The sequence below is a fragment of the Phoxinus phoxinus genome (genome assembly GCF_949152265.1).
Source record: "Phoxinus phoxinus genome assembly, chromosome: 17".
Taxonomy (NCBI): Eukaryota; Metazoa; Chordata; class Actinopteri; order Cypriniformes; family Leuciscidae; genus Phoxinus; species Phoxinus phoxinus.
Genome location: NC_136892.1, coordinates 16,695,029 through 16,712,147, shown reverse-complemented (window position 1 = coordinate 16,712,147; position 17,119 = coordinate 16,695,029). Strand labels below are relative to the sequence as shown.

Genomic DNA, 17,119 nt, shown 5'->3' with positions numbered 1-17,119 from the left:
GTCTATAGACCCTTTTACAGCCCACGTGATCAAATAGTTGCGCGCGCATTTTGGCAACGGAAGTGGTGTTGTTCCCCACTGGCTCTAATGTGTTAGCAACTCCGAAAGATTATCAAAACGGTTTCCCAGAATCAAAATGTCTGGTTGTTACGTTTACGGTTGCACTAATCGATATTCCACCAAGGGGCTTAAAGGTTGTGTAGGTAAGAATTGTCTAAATAACTTTTTTTCAAATTGGCTTAAACTGTCTTTATATACCAACCAATACATAATTAAAATGTAAGTACTTTGAAAAAGAGAGTATAAAAATTGAGTGACTATAGAGCTGGTAAGTCCCGCCCCCTCCGTAAAACCCCGCTGGACCTCAAAGTTGAAAAAGCGTCAATGCAAGTGAATGGGAGAAAATAATTATTTTCTGGTCCCGTTTGAATTGTGCCATGAATGTGAACATATGTTGTCTGTGAATTTTTTATATAATCTTTCATGTTACAAGTTTGACAGTATATGGTATGATTCGTCGGCTAGCAGTTGTGGAAAAGACATAACGAGAAAGACTACATGTCGCCTATGTGACGTCACCCCATAAAGTTGACTTACCCGTGATTTTCGCCAACCTCAACGATTTTGTCCTCTCCCCGAAAGAAGGCGGTGAAGTGCACCAAGGACACAGCCATGTCTAGCGGGATCCGTGAGCTAGAGCCGTGAGCTAGTGGTGTTGACGTTTCAAACGCGCCGAAAGCAGCGAAGAGTTGTAGTCCACAAAGTGCTCTCACACAAAGTCTACCCGTATCAAACTTCTACCCGCTAAATTGTAGCATTCTTCACACGAAAGATTATATAAAAAATTCACAGACAACATATTTTCACATTCATGGCACAATTCAAACGGGACCAGAAAATAATTATTTTTTCCCATTCACTTGCATTGACGCTTTTTCAACTTTGAGGTCCAGCGGGGTTAGCGGAGGGGGCGGGACTTACCAGCTCTATTGTGTAGCAATCTTCAAAAAACAGCTCATTAATTCCAACCGGGACAAAACAAGTGATTGGCTTGCGCGACTGTCACTCTCCGTCGCCGTGACTACCGCTGCTATTACTGGCTCTGCCCACGTGCGCGCAGCCGCGCACCCGTTTTTAGGTGGGAGTGAATGGAATTAATGAGCTGTGTTTATTGAAGATTAAATACACTAGAGTCACTCAGTTTTTTATACTCTCTATTTCAGAGTACTTGAATTTTAATTATGTATTGGTATATAAAGACAGTTTAAACAAATTTGAATAAAAGTTTTTTTAAAAGATCACTGCCATTTCAGTAGAACCGGCAGCGCCTGTGGCTGCAGGCGATTAAACGTGTTGATTGGAGCGAAAGACATAATAAAAAATGCTCGTGTCTGCAGCACCCACTTGTTTATATACTGTCTATGCTTGACACTCTGCTGATTCTCGCCATACTTCCGTTGCCAATATGCGTGCGCATACGTTGCTACGTCATCATTGTGTACAAACAGTAAAAGGGTCTATTCAGAAAATGTAAGACTAAATCGAACGATCTCTTTATGAACTTTTTGAAGCGTCAAAGTTTTAGTTGTGTAAACTGTCAATGGAGGGACAGAAAGCTCTCAGATTTCATCAAAAAGATCTTCATTTGTGTTCCGAAGATGAACAAAATAACGACATGAGGTAATTAATGACAGAATTTTCATTGGGTGAACTAACTCTTTAATATAATTTATTAGCGCTTGCTAATTAAGCCATCAAGCAACACATTAATGAAGCACAGAGACGTATGCTGTGGCACTCACATACCGGAAATCCCTGAATGCTGTTTCTATGAAAGTCCATGCTTTATGTATAGATACACCCCCCCTTCTGGAGCTCCACATCCCGTGGGCGTGTGACTTTGGCAGTATGAGATGCATCAGAGCGGTCACATGATTAGGAGGTGTTCACACTTTTGTTGATTCAGTTTTATTCCCTTGAGAATCAGCCGTACCCCCTCATTCTCAGTACCTCACGTTTCTTTGGTTTTCACCCCAGGAGGTGTTTCCTGGGTAATTGAATTGTTTTCAGGTTGTCAGGATTCCTGTGGCAGTGTTATTGTAGTCTCTGTCTCTCCACACAGTTTTGTTGCCATATGCAGCATCCAGTATTAATCACCTGTTTACAGCTTTTTAAAACAAGCTGCTGTATGTGTTGATGTGAAAAGGAAGAGACAGCGCTGACACATGCTCGATTCTTATTACACTTGAGTACACAAGGCATTGATATTCCTCAAACATGCCATTTGTTCTCTCCTACTGAACCTACGCCTGAACCTTTCAACATAGACGAAAAATGAAATCTAAGATTAAAATATGTAAATCTCACCTAGACTTGCATCGATAGTATGTTCACCAATTAAAAACCAACGGTGAAGTTGTGATAATTGTATTTGCATAATGCATTCTGATCAGCTACAACCCAGTGTGCTTATAAGTGTGAGAATACATTAAAATGTAAGAATACTATGTGAGAATACATTAAAATAATATAAGAAATAACATTTTGCAGTATCAAGCAGCATATCAAGCTGTTTTTTGTACTGTTTAGCGGATGACACTGGAAGCCTCACACTTTCTGCTTACAAATGACCTCCACCTCAGAGCCCACTCACGTTTGCACTTCAAGTATCACATTGTGTGTTGATTCTAATGCACAGCTGACAAAAAACAGGATTTACCGGTAGTTTGTTTTTGACTAAATTACATCTTTTAGTTAACTGTCTATCCATCCATCGGCTATCTAGATATCAGATAGATATGTCTGTTTAATATTTCTTATCTAATATTTCTAATCCATCTATCCACCCATCTATGTGTCATGTATATATATATATCCATCTTCTGTTCTGCCTATACATCTATCTATCCATCCATTCATTCTCTGTCTGTCTGTCATATCTATCCATCTTCTGTTCTGCCTATTCATCTATCTATCCATCCATTCATTCTCTGTCTGTCTGTCATATCTATCCATCTTCTGTTCTGCCTATTCATCTATCTATCCATCCATTCATTCTCTGTCTGTCTGTCATATCTATCCATCTTCTGTTCTGTCTATTCATCCAATTAAAAGACTAGAGGAGATCGAGCATTTTCCATTGCTGCTCCAAGACTTTGGAACAATCTGCCTTTTGAAATTAGAACTGTGCCCACTCTGTTCATTTTTAAAACTAGGTTAAAAACATTTATTTTTGATTTGTCGTACAATATATAAATGTTGCTGCAGCTGTCCTGTTTGTCCTTGTTGATTTTATTCTGCTAGAGTTTTTCTTCCTTCTGTTTTACTACTTTTTATTCTATACAGAACATTGGTCAACAGAAGTTGTTTAATAGTGCTTGATTGATTGATTGAATCAGTCCATCCATCCAATCCGTCTGTCCGTTCGTTCGTCCATCCATCCATCCATAATTTATTGAATTTTTAAAACATTGACAGGTAATTGCCAGGACACCTAAAAATATACTTTTCGGTCTGTTGCGTTTCCCAATTTTAAAGGGGAAATAAATCTCTAGTTTACAAACATTTCCACAGTAAAGGATGCAAATACAGAATTGAATTGAAAAAATGAGAAAATAAAGGTTTAAAGTTCCCCTGTGAAAACATGCCAAGTTGTCAGTGAGGATTTGTTGTGTGAAACGAGAGATTCCAAGTCTGTCTGTCTGTCAGTCTACTTATCAGTCTATCAAGATGGATGGATAGATAGATATAACATCCTGTCATCTTGCCAATTCTCCTTCAACTTTCTCTCTCACCTTGTCATTTTTCTAATCTGCCTTTCTCGCTCACTCTATCAATCTCTCATTGTCCTGCTCCGGTCCCTCCGCCTCCCATAGTCTCTTTCTCTCTCTCTCTCTCTTCTGTTCAAGCCAGTTCATCACGGTAAAGGCCGTGTGGCCAGAGATCGATTCCCGAGCTGACTGACGTGTGCTGATTGATCAGTCTTCATGGGGAGGAGCTGGACACGCTGCTTTTAAACCGTGACATCAATAGCGCCTAATAGCTTGTAGTCGGGGTGGCAGCAAGAAAAATGCATGCAAGCGAGTTTTATGAGGGCGTTGTCATGATCCCTGCAGTCGCTCTCCGGTATAACTGGTGCGCGCACACGTTAGTGTGTTTGTGCGCGTGTTATCTTTTGCACAGGAAAACTATTGTGATCACAGCGATGGGCAATTAGTGAGGATGAGGGAGCCAAACGAGCATGTAAACTATGTTGCAAGTGGCGCGCCTCATTGATTGATTAATTGACTGACTGCTGCTGGTAAATGATGAAGCCGTGAGTGGCAGGAAGCAATCTATGCTCCGCCACCAATTCCCTGCTTCTTCCACATACAGGCCCCTGTGTGCTGAGCTATCGAGGACTGATTAAAAGCTTTGTAAGAATGCCTGATTAGCCGGTGCAGTCTGTTAAAGAGACAAGGACTTTCATTATTTCTGATTAAATATTAATGTCAGACAGTCATTTGTTGTGCTACTCGTTCTCAGATTGCTTATTCCTCTTGGTAGGCTAATGATCCCTCATCCTGTCTTTCTTTCCTCTTTCGTTCTTTCTCTTTTACTTCACCCACAATTATTTCTCAGGCATCTCTCTCGACAAGGTCTTTGACTACAGTGAGTATTGGGAAGTGACCCGAGGCATTTATGCTCCATTTGACTGCACCGCCACCATGAAGTCTGGGAATTCTGATGTCTATGAGAACGAGATCCCGGGTGGCCAGTACACCAATCTCCACTTCCAAGCACACAGTATGGGGCTGGGGAACAAGTTTAAGGAGGTGAAGAAAGCCTACGCAGAAGCCAACAAGCTGCTTGGTGACCTCATCAAAGTGAGCCATTCTCTTTATTTTCATATTCAAACTTATTTTTTGTTATTTGTGATGGATTCTAACAGGATGCAACAATCAGATTGTCGTTTTTTTTTTTTCATAGCGAAATTAATCTTTAACAATAAAGTATTAACTTTTGAATACATACCTACTATGAGCTCAGAAGTTGTAATATACTACTTAAAAAATAAAAAAAATAAAAGTGTTAACATTTCCATTGTTCTGTGAAACTTTGTGGGCAATAGCAGTGGGCAATCATTACAATAGCAATTCACATGATCGGGAATCACAAACAATTTCTCCAAGCAGCGGGTTCAAGCTTCTTGGTTTAAAAGTGACTTCTGTGTAAACACAATTGACCTTTTTTGCCCCCAAATTTCACTGTGACAGCACCTTTAGAGCTGAATTTACAGTGACAAACTATACTACCCATAAACCTGGATTGACTCATCAGAGATGGGGTAAAAAAATTACAGCGAAAAAGTGGTGATCACTGACTCCCATGAAGCATTGTGCATATATTTGTATATATCAGCTGATTATTTGGCAATACACTTCAAATATATTGTATTTTACACTTATAAATGACTGTAAATCAGTAGTTTTATATTGTGCAATTGTGGTGTGTATGGTGTCATGATGAACCCTTTTAACCCTTCATGTGTGTTATTGCTTATAATAATCCAGATCCTCATGAGTCTAGTCTTTATATGGTGCCAAGGACACCACACCTTTTAGCTAATTATTTCCTCAGTTGTTATATTTCACACGCTTGAAAACGGAGTCGTGATGTTATCAAATGATCACGCTCTGAGTCATTCCTTTAATTGTCACTCGTGTCCTGTTCCTTGCTTGCTGATATTAATGTTAGGCATGTTCAAAAGTATTGTTATAATTTTAGTTATTTTGGTCATATGCAATGTGCAAACGTGTAGCACCAATTTCCCCTCTTACAAAATATTCAGTTTTTTACTACACTTGTGCTTGTTACATCTGATGCATATCTATTGAAACTAAGGCTTTGTTGGACAGATTGGTTTAAAAACATCCTGCGATCTCCTTAAATGGCCTCCTCATACACATATAAAATAGATGTTGTTGCTAGAGGATTTTGCCGTTTGTTTTCCTTTAATTTTGCACTGGAATTGATTCTTAATTCTCCTTTTTTTTTTTCTGTGAAACTAGAAAAAAAAGTGTGATCTAGCACTTAATCGCTTCAAAACACTCTAGCTCTTCAAATAATAAAAGCTATCTCTGAAGAGAAGGCTTATAGCTTTTAAAAAATTGTCAGTCATCTGAGAAGTCAATCATAAGATATAATTATCAGCATGAAATCCACTCAAGCCTTTAGTGTCTTATATACTAAAGATAAATATAACATTTTAGTTATATTTCTGAGAGGCTGGTATATCTCCATGAACTATATATATATATATATATATATATATATATATATATATATATATATATATATATACCTTTTCACTTACGTTCATCCCCCTTTTTATTAATTTTTACTTTCATCAGGTCATTTTAAATGGTCCTTTGGTGTGACGAATAAAGATTTTTATGATGATAATAAATAATTGTTTTTATTTAACACTTAACATCACTTTGCAACTTATTAAAAATACATTTCGCTTTATACTATTAAATATTATATTATGATTACACATAAATGTATTTCATGTAGTCTCCTAATTAATAGATGCATGCTTAATTATTATAAAATAATGAGCAAAATTTGTATGTCAATCCAATATCACGTCACAATGTCATGTCATTTTCCCAATAAATATTAAAAGGTTTAAATATTAAAATTGAAAGACCCCCTGTGGTCAAATCGAGTTAATGTTGTCTATGTGGTGTTTTTAATATGCTTTAAGACAAACCATGTGCAAAGTCATAAGTCAACACCATTGCTGAGTATTTTCTCTGCTGTCTGACTCTGAGATGGTGAACGGGGAACATGGTTTGTGTAACATTAGCCACAAATAATTATCTGTTTGATAACGTAGTCAAGCCAAAGGCTAATCATATTAATAACCGTTATGTGTCCAACGTTGTAACGAGCGATACATAAAACGCATTACCATTCTAATACATCAACTTGTAGACGACCGCGTATGAGTGAGTGGAGGCTAGGCTCATTTGCATATTCATGGTTCGCATATACTAATAAACCAAGGGTGTAGTTACATTCATGCTATTTTAAGGCAGGAATAATTTATTTTCACAGGAAAAAAAGACATTTAAATGTCATTTTGGTGATCAAAGATAAAAAAATTATTGACTACAGGGAAAATTTAAATCAAGTTTTATTCCTAATGTAAGAACCCTATGAATAATTTAGAATATTAACTGCTGTAGAATGTTTTGATCAATATTAATGTGATGTGCAACCACAGGTAGTCGGCTAGATCCTGGATAGTGGAAATAAGTGGTTAACCAATATTCAGTCTGGCTCTGTGTACTTAAAATCCAATTTCATATTCTGTACTTCCTGTATAATGTGAATTTTTTTTTAGATTTCTACTCCATAATCCGTCTTTTCAGAGATTTAAATCAGATTTCCCCCCTTCATTGCATTTAAAGTTGGAGGCCAATCATGAAGTATGAGATTAGCAAATAAGTGCATGCTTTAGATTCATGAAGAAGTTGTTTTTTCTCTTGCTCCATCGGTGAATGGAATATTTAAGATTGTTCAAACGCCGTAATTGTCACTTGACCGGCACAATCGTGCCGTTTAAATCGCTTGTATGCAACTCTCCCTGGTTAAATAGGGCTTAATTATCACCCCCTGCACTCAAAAGGGTCTCACCCTCACTCTTGAAATCTGCTCACGCTCACAAGATCATGAGCACTGTGGACCCGAGAGCTCCTCTCTGAATCACAGATTTAATTGCTCGTTCTCCTCCCTCCTCCTCATCCCTCTTATTCCGTTGCAACCGTCTCAATCTCCAGATGAAATTGAATAAAAATAACTTGGCAAAAAAAACGGGGCAGAAAGGAGGAGTGAATAAATAATCCTGTCCCTGTCTCCTATGGCCCAGAGACAGATCAACTGGGAAGAGCTTTAAGGAAAGCTTATCTGTTGTGTTTCAGAGAGGCTCTGACTGATCTCCTCCAATCAAAGGCGTCTGTGAGCGTTTGGTCTTGCCTTGCTGCTTTTCATTTCCCTGGGCTTAATTAAATGATCGAAGATAGTCGGCTTTCTGTTCTCGGAGTCCCCTCGGTGTTAATATTGTCAATATCGAGGCTGAGCGGTGCGCTGCTTAACAAGCGACAGTTAGCGCTGGGTTTCATTAGCGCCTCTCCGTTCTCTCTTTGTCCTTACGACGCAAATGTTATCTACTCCCTAAGCCGTGTTTCGGTTTGCCACTGCACTTCGTCTACTCTCTTACTCCTTGTTTAGATTGGCTGGTTGGGCTGGCGGAGAGCTGAGATGTATCGATGGAGGCCCAAGCAAGCATGTCTTTTCATTTCTCACTTTTATCTGTCCTTCTCTCATCCCCTCCGTTCAGGTGACACCCTCCTCTAAGATTGTGGGCGATCTGGCACAGTTCATGGTGCAGAACTCTCTGACTCGGGCAGAAGTGGAGGAGAGAGCCGATGAGCTGTCTTTCCCCCTCTCCGTGGTAGAGTTCCTGCAAGGACACATCGGCATCCCCCACGGAGGATTCCCGGAGCCCTTCAGGTCAAAGGTACGACATGCACAGCGCATTTATCACTCAATCTGCCGAAATACAGCTAGTGTGACAAGATACCTTATTAAATACTGTAGGGCTATCAATTTAAATATATTTTACAGCTGTCATATTTTAGTGCATGGCAAATTATGTTCTTTAAGGGATAGTTCATCCAAAAATGAAGATTTGGTCACCTGTATGACTTTCTCTCTACTGTGGAACTCAAAAATGGTAATATTTTTGAAAAATGTATTTTACCTGTTACTGCCTATACAATTGATGTCAATGGGGTCCAAAGTTCTTTAAATAAAATTCTTCAAAATATCTGTTGGAACACACAATAAGTTTGGAATAGTGTTTAAGGTTGAAATTTAAGGAAGCAACTTGGCAGGATTTAGAATTGAAGGTTAAGTATCTAGGTTAGAACTAGTGTTTGGTGTTAGTTGGAGTCAGGGTGTAGGGTTACCGTGCGTTCACAACGCCGCCGGAAAAAGCGGCAAAATTAGCTCTCGCCGCCCTGCCAACGACGCCGTGGAAAGATTCGTGGACGCTCTGATGCGCTGACATACATCTAATGCTTGGTCTTTTTAAAAACTTTATTTAAAGGGGCTGCAAAGCAAACAAGCATGTCGATCATTATTTTTGCAGAAAATTGATCGATGGAAAGAACTTAACAATTATAGTGACATGTTTGCTAACGAAATAAACCAATTAAAAGGCATTTGTGTGGTGTGGCTTTGTGTTCATGGTTAAGTGCTATTCTAATTTGCATTCCCACTGAAAAACAAGCGTTCTAGCGAGAAAATCTTGCCTATAAATAGTGTTGCGCGCCTTATAAAATTTAAATAATTAACCTCTCCTCTATTTTGCTTTGGGAACTAATGTGGTCGGAACCAAAGTTTACAGGACTGCGTTCCCTGGAATCCTCTCAAACAGAGCACTTTTACATTCCGATTGGTTGCCGCCGAACCGCGTCATAGCTCATTACCATGAAGTTGACCTGACTTCAACTCTACTCGCCGCTCTCACTGTCCAAGATGCGCCGCGCCTCCCTAGCCGGAGCTCGCCGCCGGCTCTCATTGAAAATGAATGACTTTCGGTCACTTTGCCGCTCTCGCTGGCGGCGGTGTGAACGCAGTTATAGATTAGGGATCAGGGACCATATGATCTGCAAATGCATTTCACAGTGTTTTAGTTATCATATTTTATTTCAGTTAAGGTTTATTTTATTTCTAGCCTGGGAAAACCCAGACGAACTTCCGGCAAATTTTGATTTGCTGTGCAAGTTAGTCTGGCCAAGAGCCCATTCAAGCCCATTTCTAATCCTTCCAAATCATGGCACCAATCACAAACGTTGAGGCGGGCTTTACACGATGACGATCGCTCTGATTGGTTTTAGGTCTATCCAATTGCGCCCAGAGGCATTTGAGCGATGTCCGTTGGTGACGCCCCCTTTGGAAATGGGCTGTGAATGAACCTTCCCCAGACCCAATCTCAGTTACGACTGAGAAGGGTCTGGTGTTAACCAGACTATTTTATTTCAACTAATAAATGTTTTATTTTAATTTTTTTATGGTTTTAGTTAACAATAATAGCCCTGTTATCAGGGATGTGTGACCAACAGAAGACTGATGTTCAGAATCCTATCCTATTAGTTTAGTAGCCATGGTAAAAAAAGGAATAAAGAATTAAGATAGAAATATAGAATCAAGATATTGTGAGGACAGAGGTTAGGATGAAGGTACGGTAAAATGGTCAGGGGGAGGATTTAGAATCGATTGTTGTAAAGTAAGTTGAACCTGAGTTTAAGTCTCTGCTCGGCTTGGGTTGAGATCAGAAAGAAGAGAAAACCCTGTTTTGTGCAGTAGCACAAATTCAAGTTATCGAATATCTCTGTGGTGGGCAAAATAAGCCTCAGCTCTTTCACTGAAGAGATTCGGTTGATTGCAATGAGAGGGTTTCTCTGTGTGTCTCTACAGTCTCTGGAGTGCATTAACACTGTGTTGTGCTTGTCAGAGACGCGTAAGGGAAAACCATGTCATTCCTTTTGTCTTGAACGCCCCAATTACCCAGCAGCCATTCCTGTGCAAGATTAGCTGTTTCTCTGACAAATGTGTCTCACACCAGAACTGAACAATGCTCATGCTAAAGCTTTTCTGCGCATGCAAGTATAAAGCTAATTTATTTACAATGTCTCTTTTTCTGAATTTGTAGGCCATCTGCTTTGCATATATTTTAGATAACAAACACATTTGAGCAACTTGGCACTGACCTTATTTTTTTTCCCCATCTGGTTTGTAACATTAATATTGTTCATAATTATGCAAGCGTTTGTTTGCTTGTATAAAAATGGTTTTATTTAGGTCTGTGGTGTGTATCCTGAAGTCTTTGTTCTACGGAATAAAAATACTGACATTTCATCATTTCAAATTAAATTCTTCTCAACTTGCGCTTGATTCTTCAGCCTCTTGAATTCAACTAAATGAAGCAATAGGGAGAGATTAATCCTGCTCCTGGTAATGATCGGTTATAAATATTCCTGGATTCTCTGTGGGTCTTAGGGGGATTGCAAACGCTCTACATCATCCGCTTACGAGCAGCTTGAAAATACAGTGTAGCACCAAAATTTGAGGAAATATACGTTTATTGTCTGTTCAGGCACCTGCTCTTTTCTCAGGCTCTCATCACTTATTTGTGGCACAGGTTTTGAAGACTCTTCCTCGTGTGGAAGGACGTCCTGGAGCTACCCTGCCTTCCTTGGATTTCCAGGCCTTGGAGAAGCAGCTGCAAGAAGCTTACGGTGATGAAATCACCCCTGAGGATGTGATGTCAGCAGCCATGTACCCCAAAGTGTTCCAGGAGTTCAAAGAATTCACTAGAACCTTTGGGCCTGTGGATTGTCTGGACACTAGACTCTTCCTGGATGGACCTAAGATTGCTGAAGAGTTTGAGGTGGGAGTATTTCTTTTTTTAATCAATTATTAAACTGAAGTAGCCTTAAATTTTTTATTTGCTGTTACTGTGCCATAAATCTTCCTGTCATCCATTCCTACATTCCAAGCATCAGTTCCTTATTTCCTGTGCTTGTATCTCTGCTGTCTGTCTCAGGTGGAGTTGGAGCGAGGCAAGACGCTTCATATCAAGGCTCTGGCTCTTGGGGACCTTAATAAAGCCGGTCAGAGAGAGGTGTTCTTCGAGCTCAATGGTCAGCTGAGATCCGTCCTGGTCAAAGACACTGTGGCTATGAAGGTGTGTTTCTGAATTTTACTTACAATTTTACTTAAAGGGAGGGATTTTTCTTCCTCCCCTTTTAGAAAGTTGGTCATGTTTTTTGGACCAGTTGCTTGAAGGTAGCAGCAGCTTGTTTTCTAAATAGTTACAAGAAGTAAAATACATAAACAGCGTAAACTAAATTGGTTCATCATGTGAAACCAGACAGGTTTATTAAAGTTTCACATTTTTAGTTTTTTATTTCGATTTTATTTTAAATTGTGTTTAGTTTTTATAGGGGTTTCCAATGCGTTTTCTAGTTTCAGTTTATTTCGTTTTTATTGTAGTCTTAAGGCTAATGATAACTATATTGGTGTCCACAATATAGTTACAATAACATTGTTTATTACAATAACATTGTTTCACCGAAATTAAAATTCTGGGCCAAAACTGAAAATTCAGGATGCAAACCGAAAATAACTAACAGATTAACAATCAATTAATTAATCTAACTTGTTTAATAATCAACAATCAAATATCTAATGCGGAGTTGTACAAACATTTTAACATTTAAATAACTTTTTAATAACTGAATTGTTTCTACTCCAGTTGGTGAAATATAAACATTTTAAATGACAATAAACTGTAATAACTTTCATTATTTAATGCATGTTTCAATAAATCTGTCATGAAAGAAGACATCATTAGCAGGATAAGTAAAAAATGAATGCGGTATAGTGCCTATATTTAGCAAAATGCTCTCGGGAGTTATTTTTTCTGCCTAGCTAATGAGTTTATCGACATTAGTAGCTTACTTGAGGTAAATAAAACGTTATGAGATTGTATTCCCTACAAAGCTGCTTTATTTGACGTCTTTCCCTGATATAAACACTGAGTCATTTCATGAAACAGGATTAATTTCGACAAGTTGTGATGTATCTTTCAACATACCGTCTGGTGTTCACCCATGTTTACTTCATGCTGTAACTAACTACTGGTATTAGTAAAGAGGAGATGAGATGATCAGTTCACGTGTGCTTGATCCGTGCTGCCGCTTGAACTGAGGCAGGACAGGAATAGAATGTGTGCGTGTGCTTGCGTGTGTGTGTGTGTAAATGAAACTGAAGTCCTGCCAACCTATATCAATTTTCTTGGATTTGTAGGAGATGCATTTCCACCCTAAAGCCCTGAAAGACGTACGTGGGCAAATTGGAGCTCCTATGCCCGGTAAGGTGGTAGAGGTGAAAGTGAAGCAGGGCCAGCAGGTGGAGAAGGGACAACCGCTCTGCGTCCTCAGCGCCATGAAGATGGAAACGGTGGTGAACTCTCCTCTCTCCGGCATCGTGGCCAAGATCTACGTGACCACCGACAGCACCCTGGAAGGAGATGATCTTATTCTGGAAATCACTGAATAGATATCATGAAGGCCAACAGCAGGAGACATCACCACGGCCAATCCCTGCAAGGCTAAACACAAACTTTAGTTACACACACATATATAGAGGCTAACACCTTTTAGTAGAAGCTTATTTTTACAGGATCTCAAAAAAAACGATGGATGAATCTGAAAACGCTTGTACATTCAAGCTTGAATTCTTTGAATGTTGTGTCATATGTGCTTTTGTTATCCTCAATCACTTTAATTTATGCGTGATGGGGATGTGAGCTAGTGTTATTCTGTAGACCGAGAAATGTGTGTCAGTCTTAAATTAGTATTATTGAATGTAGTAAAAACTATACGATTTACACTGAAAATATAGCAAGCAATAAATGAACGATAGAATGAAATTTAATTAGTTGAATTCCTAGTCACATTAAATATTGCACACAGATGTTTCGTCACTTTGGTCATGATTGTTTACATAAACTAAAAGCACTAAAAAACTGAAACAATTCTCACAAAATCATATGCACAATCCGTCCCTTATATATAGAAGTCTTATGTCAGAGAGGATCTTACTTGAATTACTAAGCGAATGCAGTTTATTTCAAGACAAATTGCTGTGTCTCATATACCCAATGTTTTGACCAATGGCCTTGCTTGTTTTGTTGCTGGGAACATAAGTGCAGGAATGGATTCGACCCAGTCTCCTGAGCCTTACACTTGAGTTGTATATCATGTAAAGGTGGAGAATAGTTACCCAGATGTTTTGGGCTGAAGTGAGCCCCATTGAGGCCAACGAGGATCGATGAGTCTATATTCAAGAGCACTTCTAGACTCCGCGGCAGCTTCTGCGCATATTGAGTTGGAACGTAGGCTTTAGGGGGAACGTCCTTTTCCCAAGGCTCATCTTGTGCTTGTTCCAATTGCTCTGTCTTAATGTGAATTTATTTCACTGTCCTGTTACATTCCCCTTAGCAGCAGATGCCTCATGGCTGGTGTAATGACACTGAACGGCTGTATTCTCCACCTTTCTTTAATTTCCCTTGTTGAACACGATAGATATAATTCGTAACAGATAATGAGAGGTTTTATTCAACGGCATTCAACTAATAGAAAGCACTCAGCCTGAAATCTAGGAGACGCATGGCTTTTGCTGCAAACGAGGTCCATTGGGGTGCGTCTGAAATGATTTTAGCAGTCTTGACTCAAAGTAGACCAATTCTTCATGAGGACCAATAGCCTGCAACGTGGATATTTTCCCATTGCTTTTCATAACATCCCAAGGTGGAGACTAGAGCATGTTGTTTTAACTGTGTGAATTGTACAAGCCCATAAATGTAATGATCGTCCCTTCAAATGGATGTTGCCGCTAAAATGAAGCTAATGTTGTTTAGATGTCGATGATTTTAGAGCACACAACGTCTGTGTTTGGTTCTCTAAAACAATCCATCGATTCACCACAGTCATATTTGAGATTGTTCCTCTGTTATTTGACATGCATTTCAGTTTACAAATACATTTTAGTTTACATGAGTACAGTGCTAAGGAATTGTGATGAGCACAAAACTAGGGGATTTGTGAGAGGGATGATTCCTTTTATTTGGTTCCCATATCATGTATGGGGCACTGATGAGGTGTCTGAATCTCTGGAGAAATGTTCAATGCTATCAGTTCTGACCGTGCGGTCAAGTCAGTGACCCTTGCTGCAATTCTGAGAGTTTGAGTCGAGAAGTGGTTGACACCTGGCTTTGTTTTATGCTGCAAACAATGCAGTATGTATCAAAGTTGTTAAATGGGTCATGCACAGTCTTAATGTTGCATATGTTGCTGATGCATATCTACTTGGCACATTGTTAATTCAAACTGGGTAAATTTACAGGGTAAATATTTCTGTGCATGGACTGTTTGAAATTGGGAAAGTTCTGAAGGGAATTGGAACTAATCTGTGTGACATTTCAGATCTGATGCCTTTAATAGCATTTGTTATCTTTCCATTTGAAAGTCTTTATTTCTGTGAAGTTCATCTCTTTCGATCTGTTTTGATAATGAGAATTATATCATGCAAATACTAATGCACCATACCCTTGTGTGTTATTTTAGCATTGAAAATGTTGGAGAAAAATATATAAATAAATCAATAAATAAAAGTTAACAGACTGTCTCCTGTGTCTTGTTTTGGTTGGTATTTTAGCGCATTAATCAAAACTTAAACACGTGGTGATGCAATTGTTTCGATTCATTCTCTCAAGGAGTCAATATTCACGTGAATACACAAACCACATGTTAAAAATAGCTTGACATGATGCTTTTATGAGTCGGTGTTTGAGTGGGTTCCATTCGAATCAATATCTACAATCATGGGATCGCACGTGCGGATGACATCACATGCCTCCAATAAACTCTGCTTATTGATCATCCGTCTGCCTGCTACATGTGGCTGGGAGAAACCATCTGTATAATGGAAGAGATGGAATAATATAAGATCCATCATGTGAATAATTAAGTTCATTAGCTTCTTAGAGTTATGATTTGGGGATAGTCAGCCTGCCAATGATACTGCTGACTGATGGCTCCATATTGGTGCGCTTGTGGCAAAAACGGGATATAGGATTGTGGGATAATGTAGGAGTGATGGATGAAGCTCCCCTGTGCATCCATATGCTTGTTCTATTCTGGCAGCAAGTGTGGGGTGAGTTGATTTGCTCAGCTGATGGATTGATATATGTGGATGAAGCTCTGCAGGGTTTGTTTATGTTGGTCAGTCTCGTATCTGATGTGTATCATAAATATGATGACAGTGGGTGTGTTTAATTAGAGGGAGAATGACTCTGAAGCATTAAAATCTAATTTTAGAACTTTTTTAATTGGGACGTAACGCAATGACCCAAGTGTAGGTGTGAATGTGGCATACGTCCTCGTAAAAACACAGTAGATTAAGTCTTTATTAGCTCCTCAGCAGGATCAGAGACTTTAGCTTGTCATCTCGCAGTTATTCAGACACTTTGGCAGTCTTATCAGCAGATGTACAAATCAATGTTCCTTGCCCGTGCCTGTCGATCCCACAATCCTATTTGCATCGCCCAGCTTTCATCTCTTTTTTTACCCTCTCGTTCTTTCACACTCTCTCGACTTCACGGTTTTCTGTCGGTTTCTCTCTCGCTTTCTCCACTAGTCTTTTATCACTATAACCCTGAAAGGCCGCCGGATTATTCCTTCTGGCTGTTAGAGCTTTGTTTAAGAAGGTTATCATGTATTCAAGGAAAGTATTGGAACCCTTGTCTGCACCTGGCTGTAGGTACAGTGATGAATTAGATATGAATATTCACAGTCTGGTCCTGTCACTCTGTAATACCACAGTGTCACCAAATATTCATAAGCTCTGTGTAAGTCTGGCCTTTTCTCATTGCCTTTGGGTTATCCTACACACATCCCTCTTGCATAAATCAATGGGTCTCAATGAAGCCACAGTCGATACCAAAGTAGTCCTGCAATGCTACTGTCCATAAAGCCCTTTAAAAAATATAGCATTTTTTTGCATTCATCTTAATGTACATACTTCCCTCCCTGTATATCTCTGTATTCATACAGTAGGCAAACAACACACAGATGGTAGATTTTCTGCTGGAAATTATAAGAATGCAACCATTGTTCCTCGTGGTTATATTAAAGGTTTACACTTTATTTCGATGGTCCACTTTGAACATTCTACTAACTATAAGTAACTTTGTAACATCATGTGAACTAACTCTGATTAGAGTATAAGTAGACCGTAGTAGACTGTTAGGTTACGGTTGGGTGTTATAGGCTTTGGGTTAGTATAAGTTAACATGTAGTTGTAAAGGTTTTTATTAGTAGAATGTATGTGAACCATCAAACAAAGTGTTTTAACTGCTTAATAAATTGTTTTTGTGGTTGTTTGTAAGTCATAAACCTGGGTCGAAGACAAGGGTGAACACAAGAGGAAAAATTTT

General features: G+C 39.0%; 1 protein-coding gene across 1 annotated transcript in view; it reads left to right on the top strand.

The window, feature by feature from the left end:
- The window catches only part of pcxa (pyruvate carboxylase a), a 109,373-nt gene extending 94,068 nt beyond the window's left edge, over nt 1-15,305 (top strand). Inside the window, exons 17-21 of the mRNA XM_079587041.1 lie at nt 4,621-4,865; nt 8,390-8,569; nt 11,258-11,506; nt 11,663-11,803; nt 12,928-15,305. Coding sequence (XP_079443167.1) covers nt 4,621-4,865; nt 8,390-8,569; nt 11,258-11,506; nt 11,663-11,803; nt 12,928-13,179 — 1,067 coding nt within the window. The 3' untranslated portion in view covers nt 13,180-15,305. The remainder of the gene's footprint in view (nt 1-4,620; nt 4,866-8,389; nt 8,570-11,257; nt 11,507-11,662; nt 11,804-12,927) is intronic.
- Nucleotides 15,306-17,119: the final 1,814 nt, after the last annotated feature.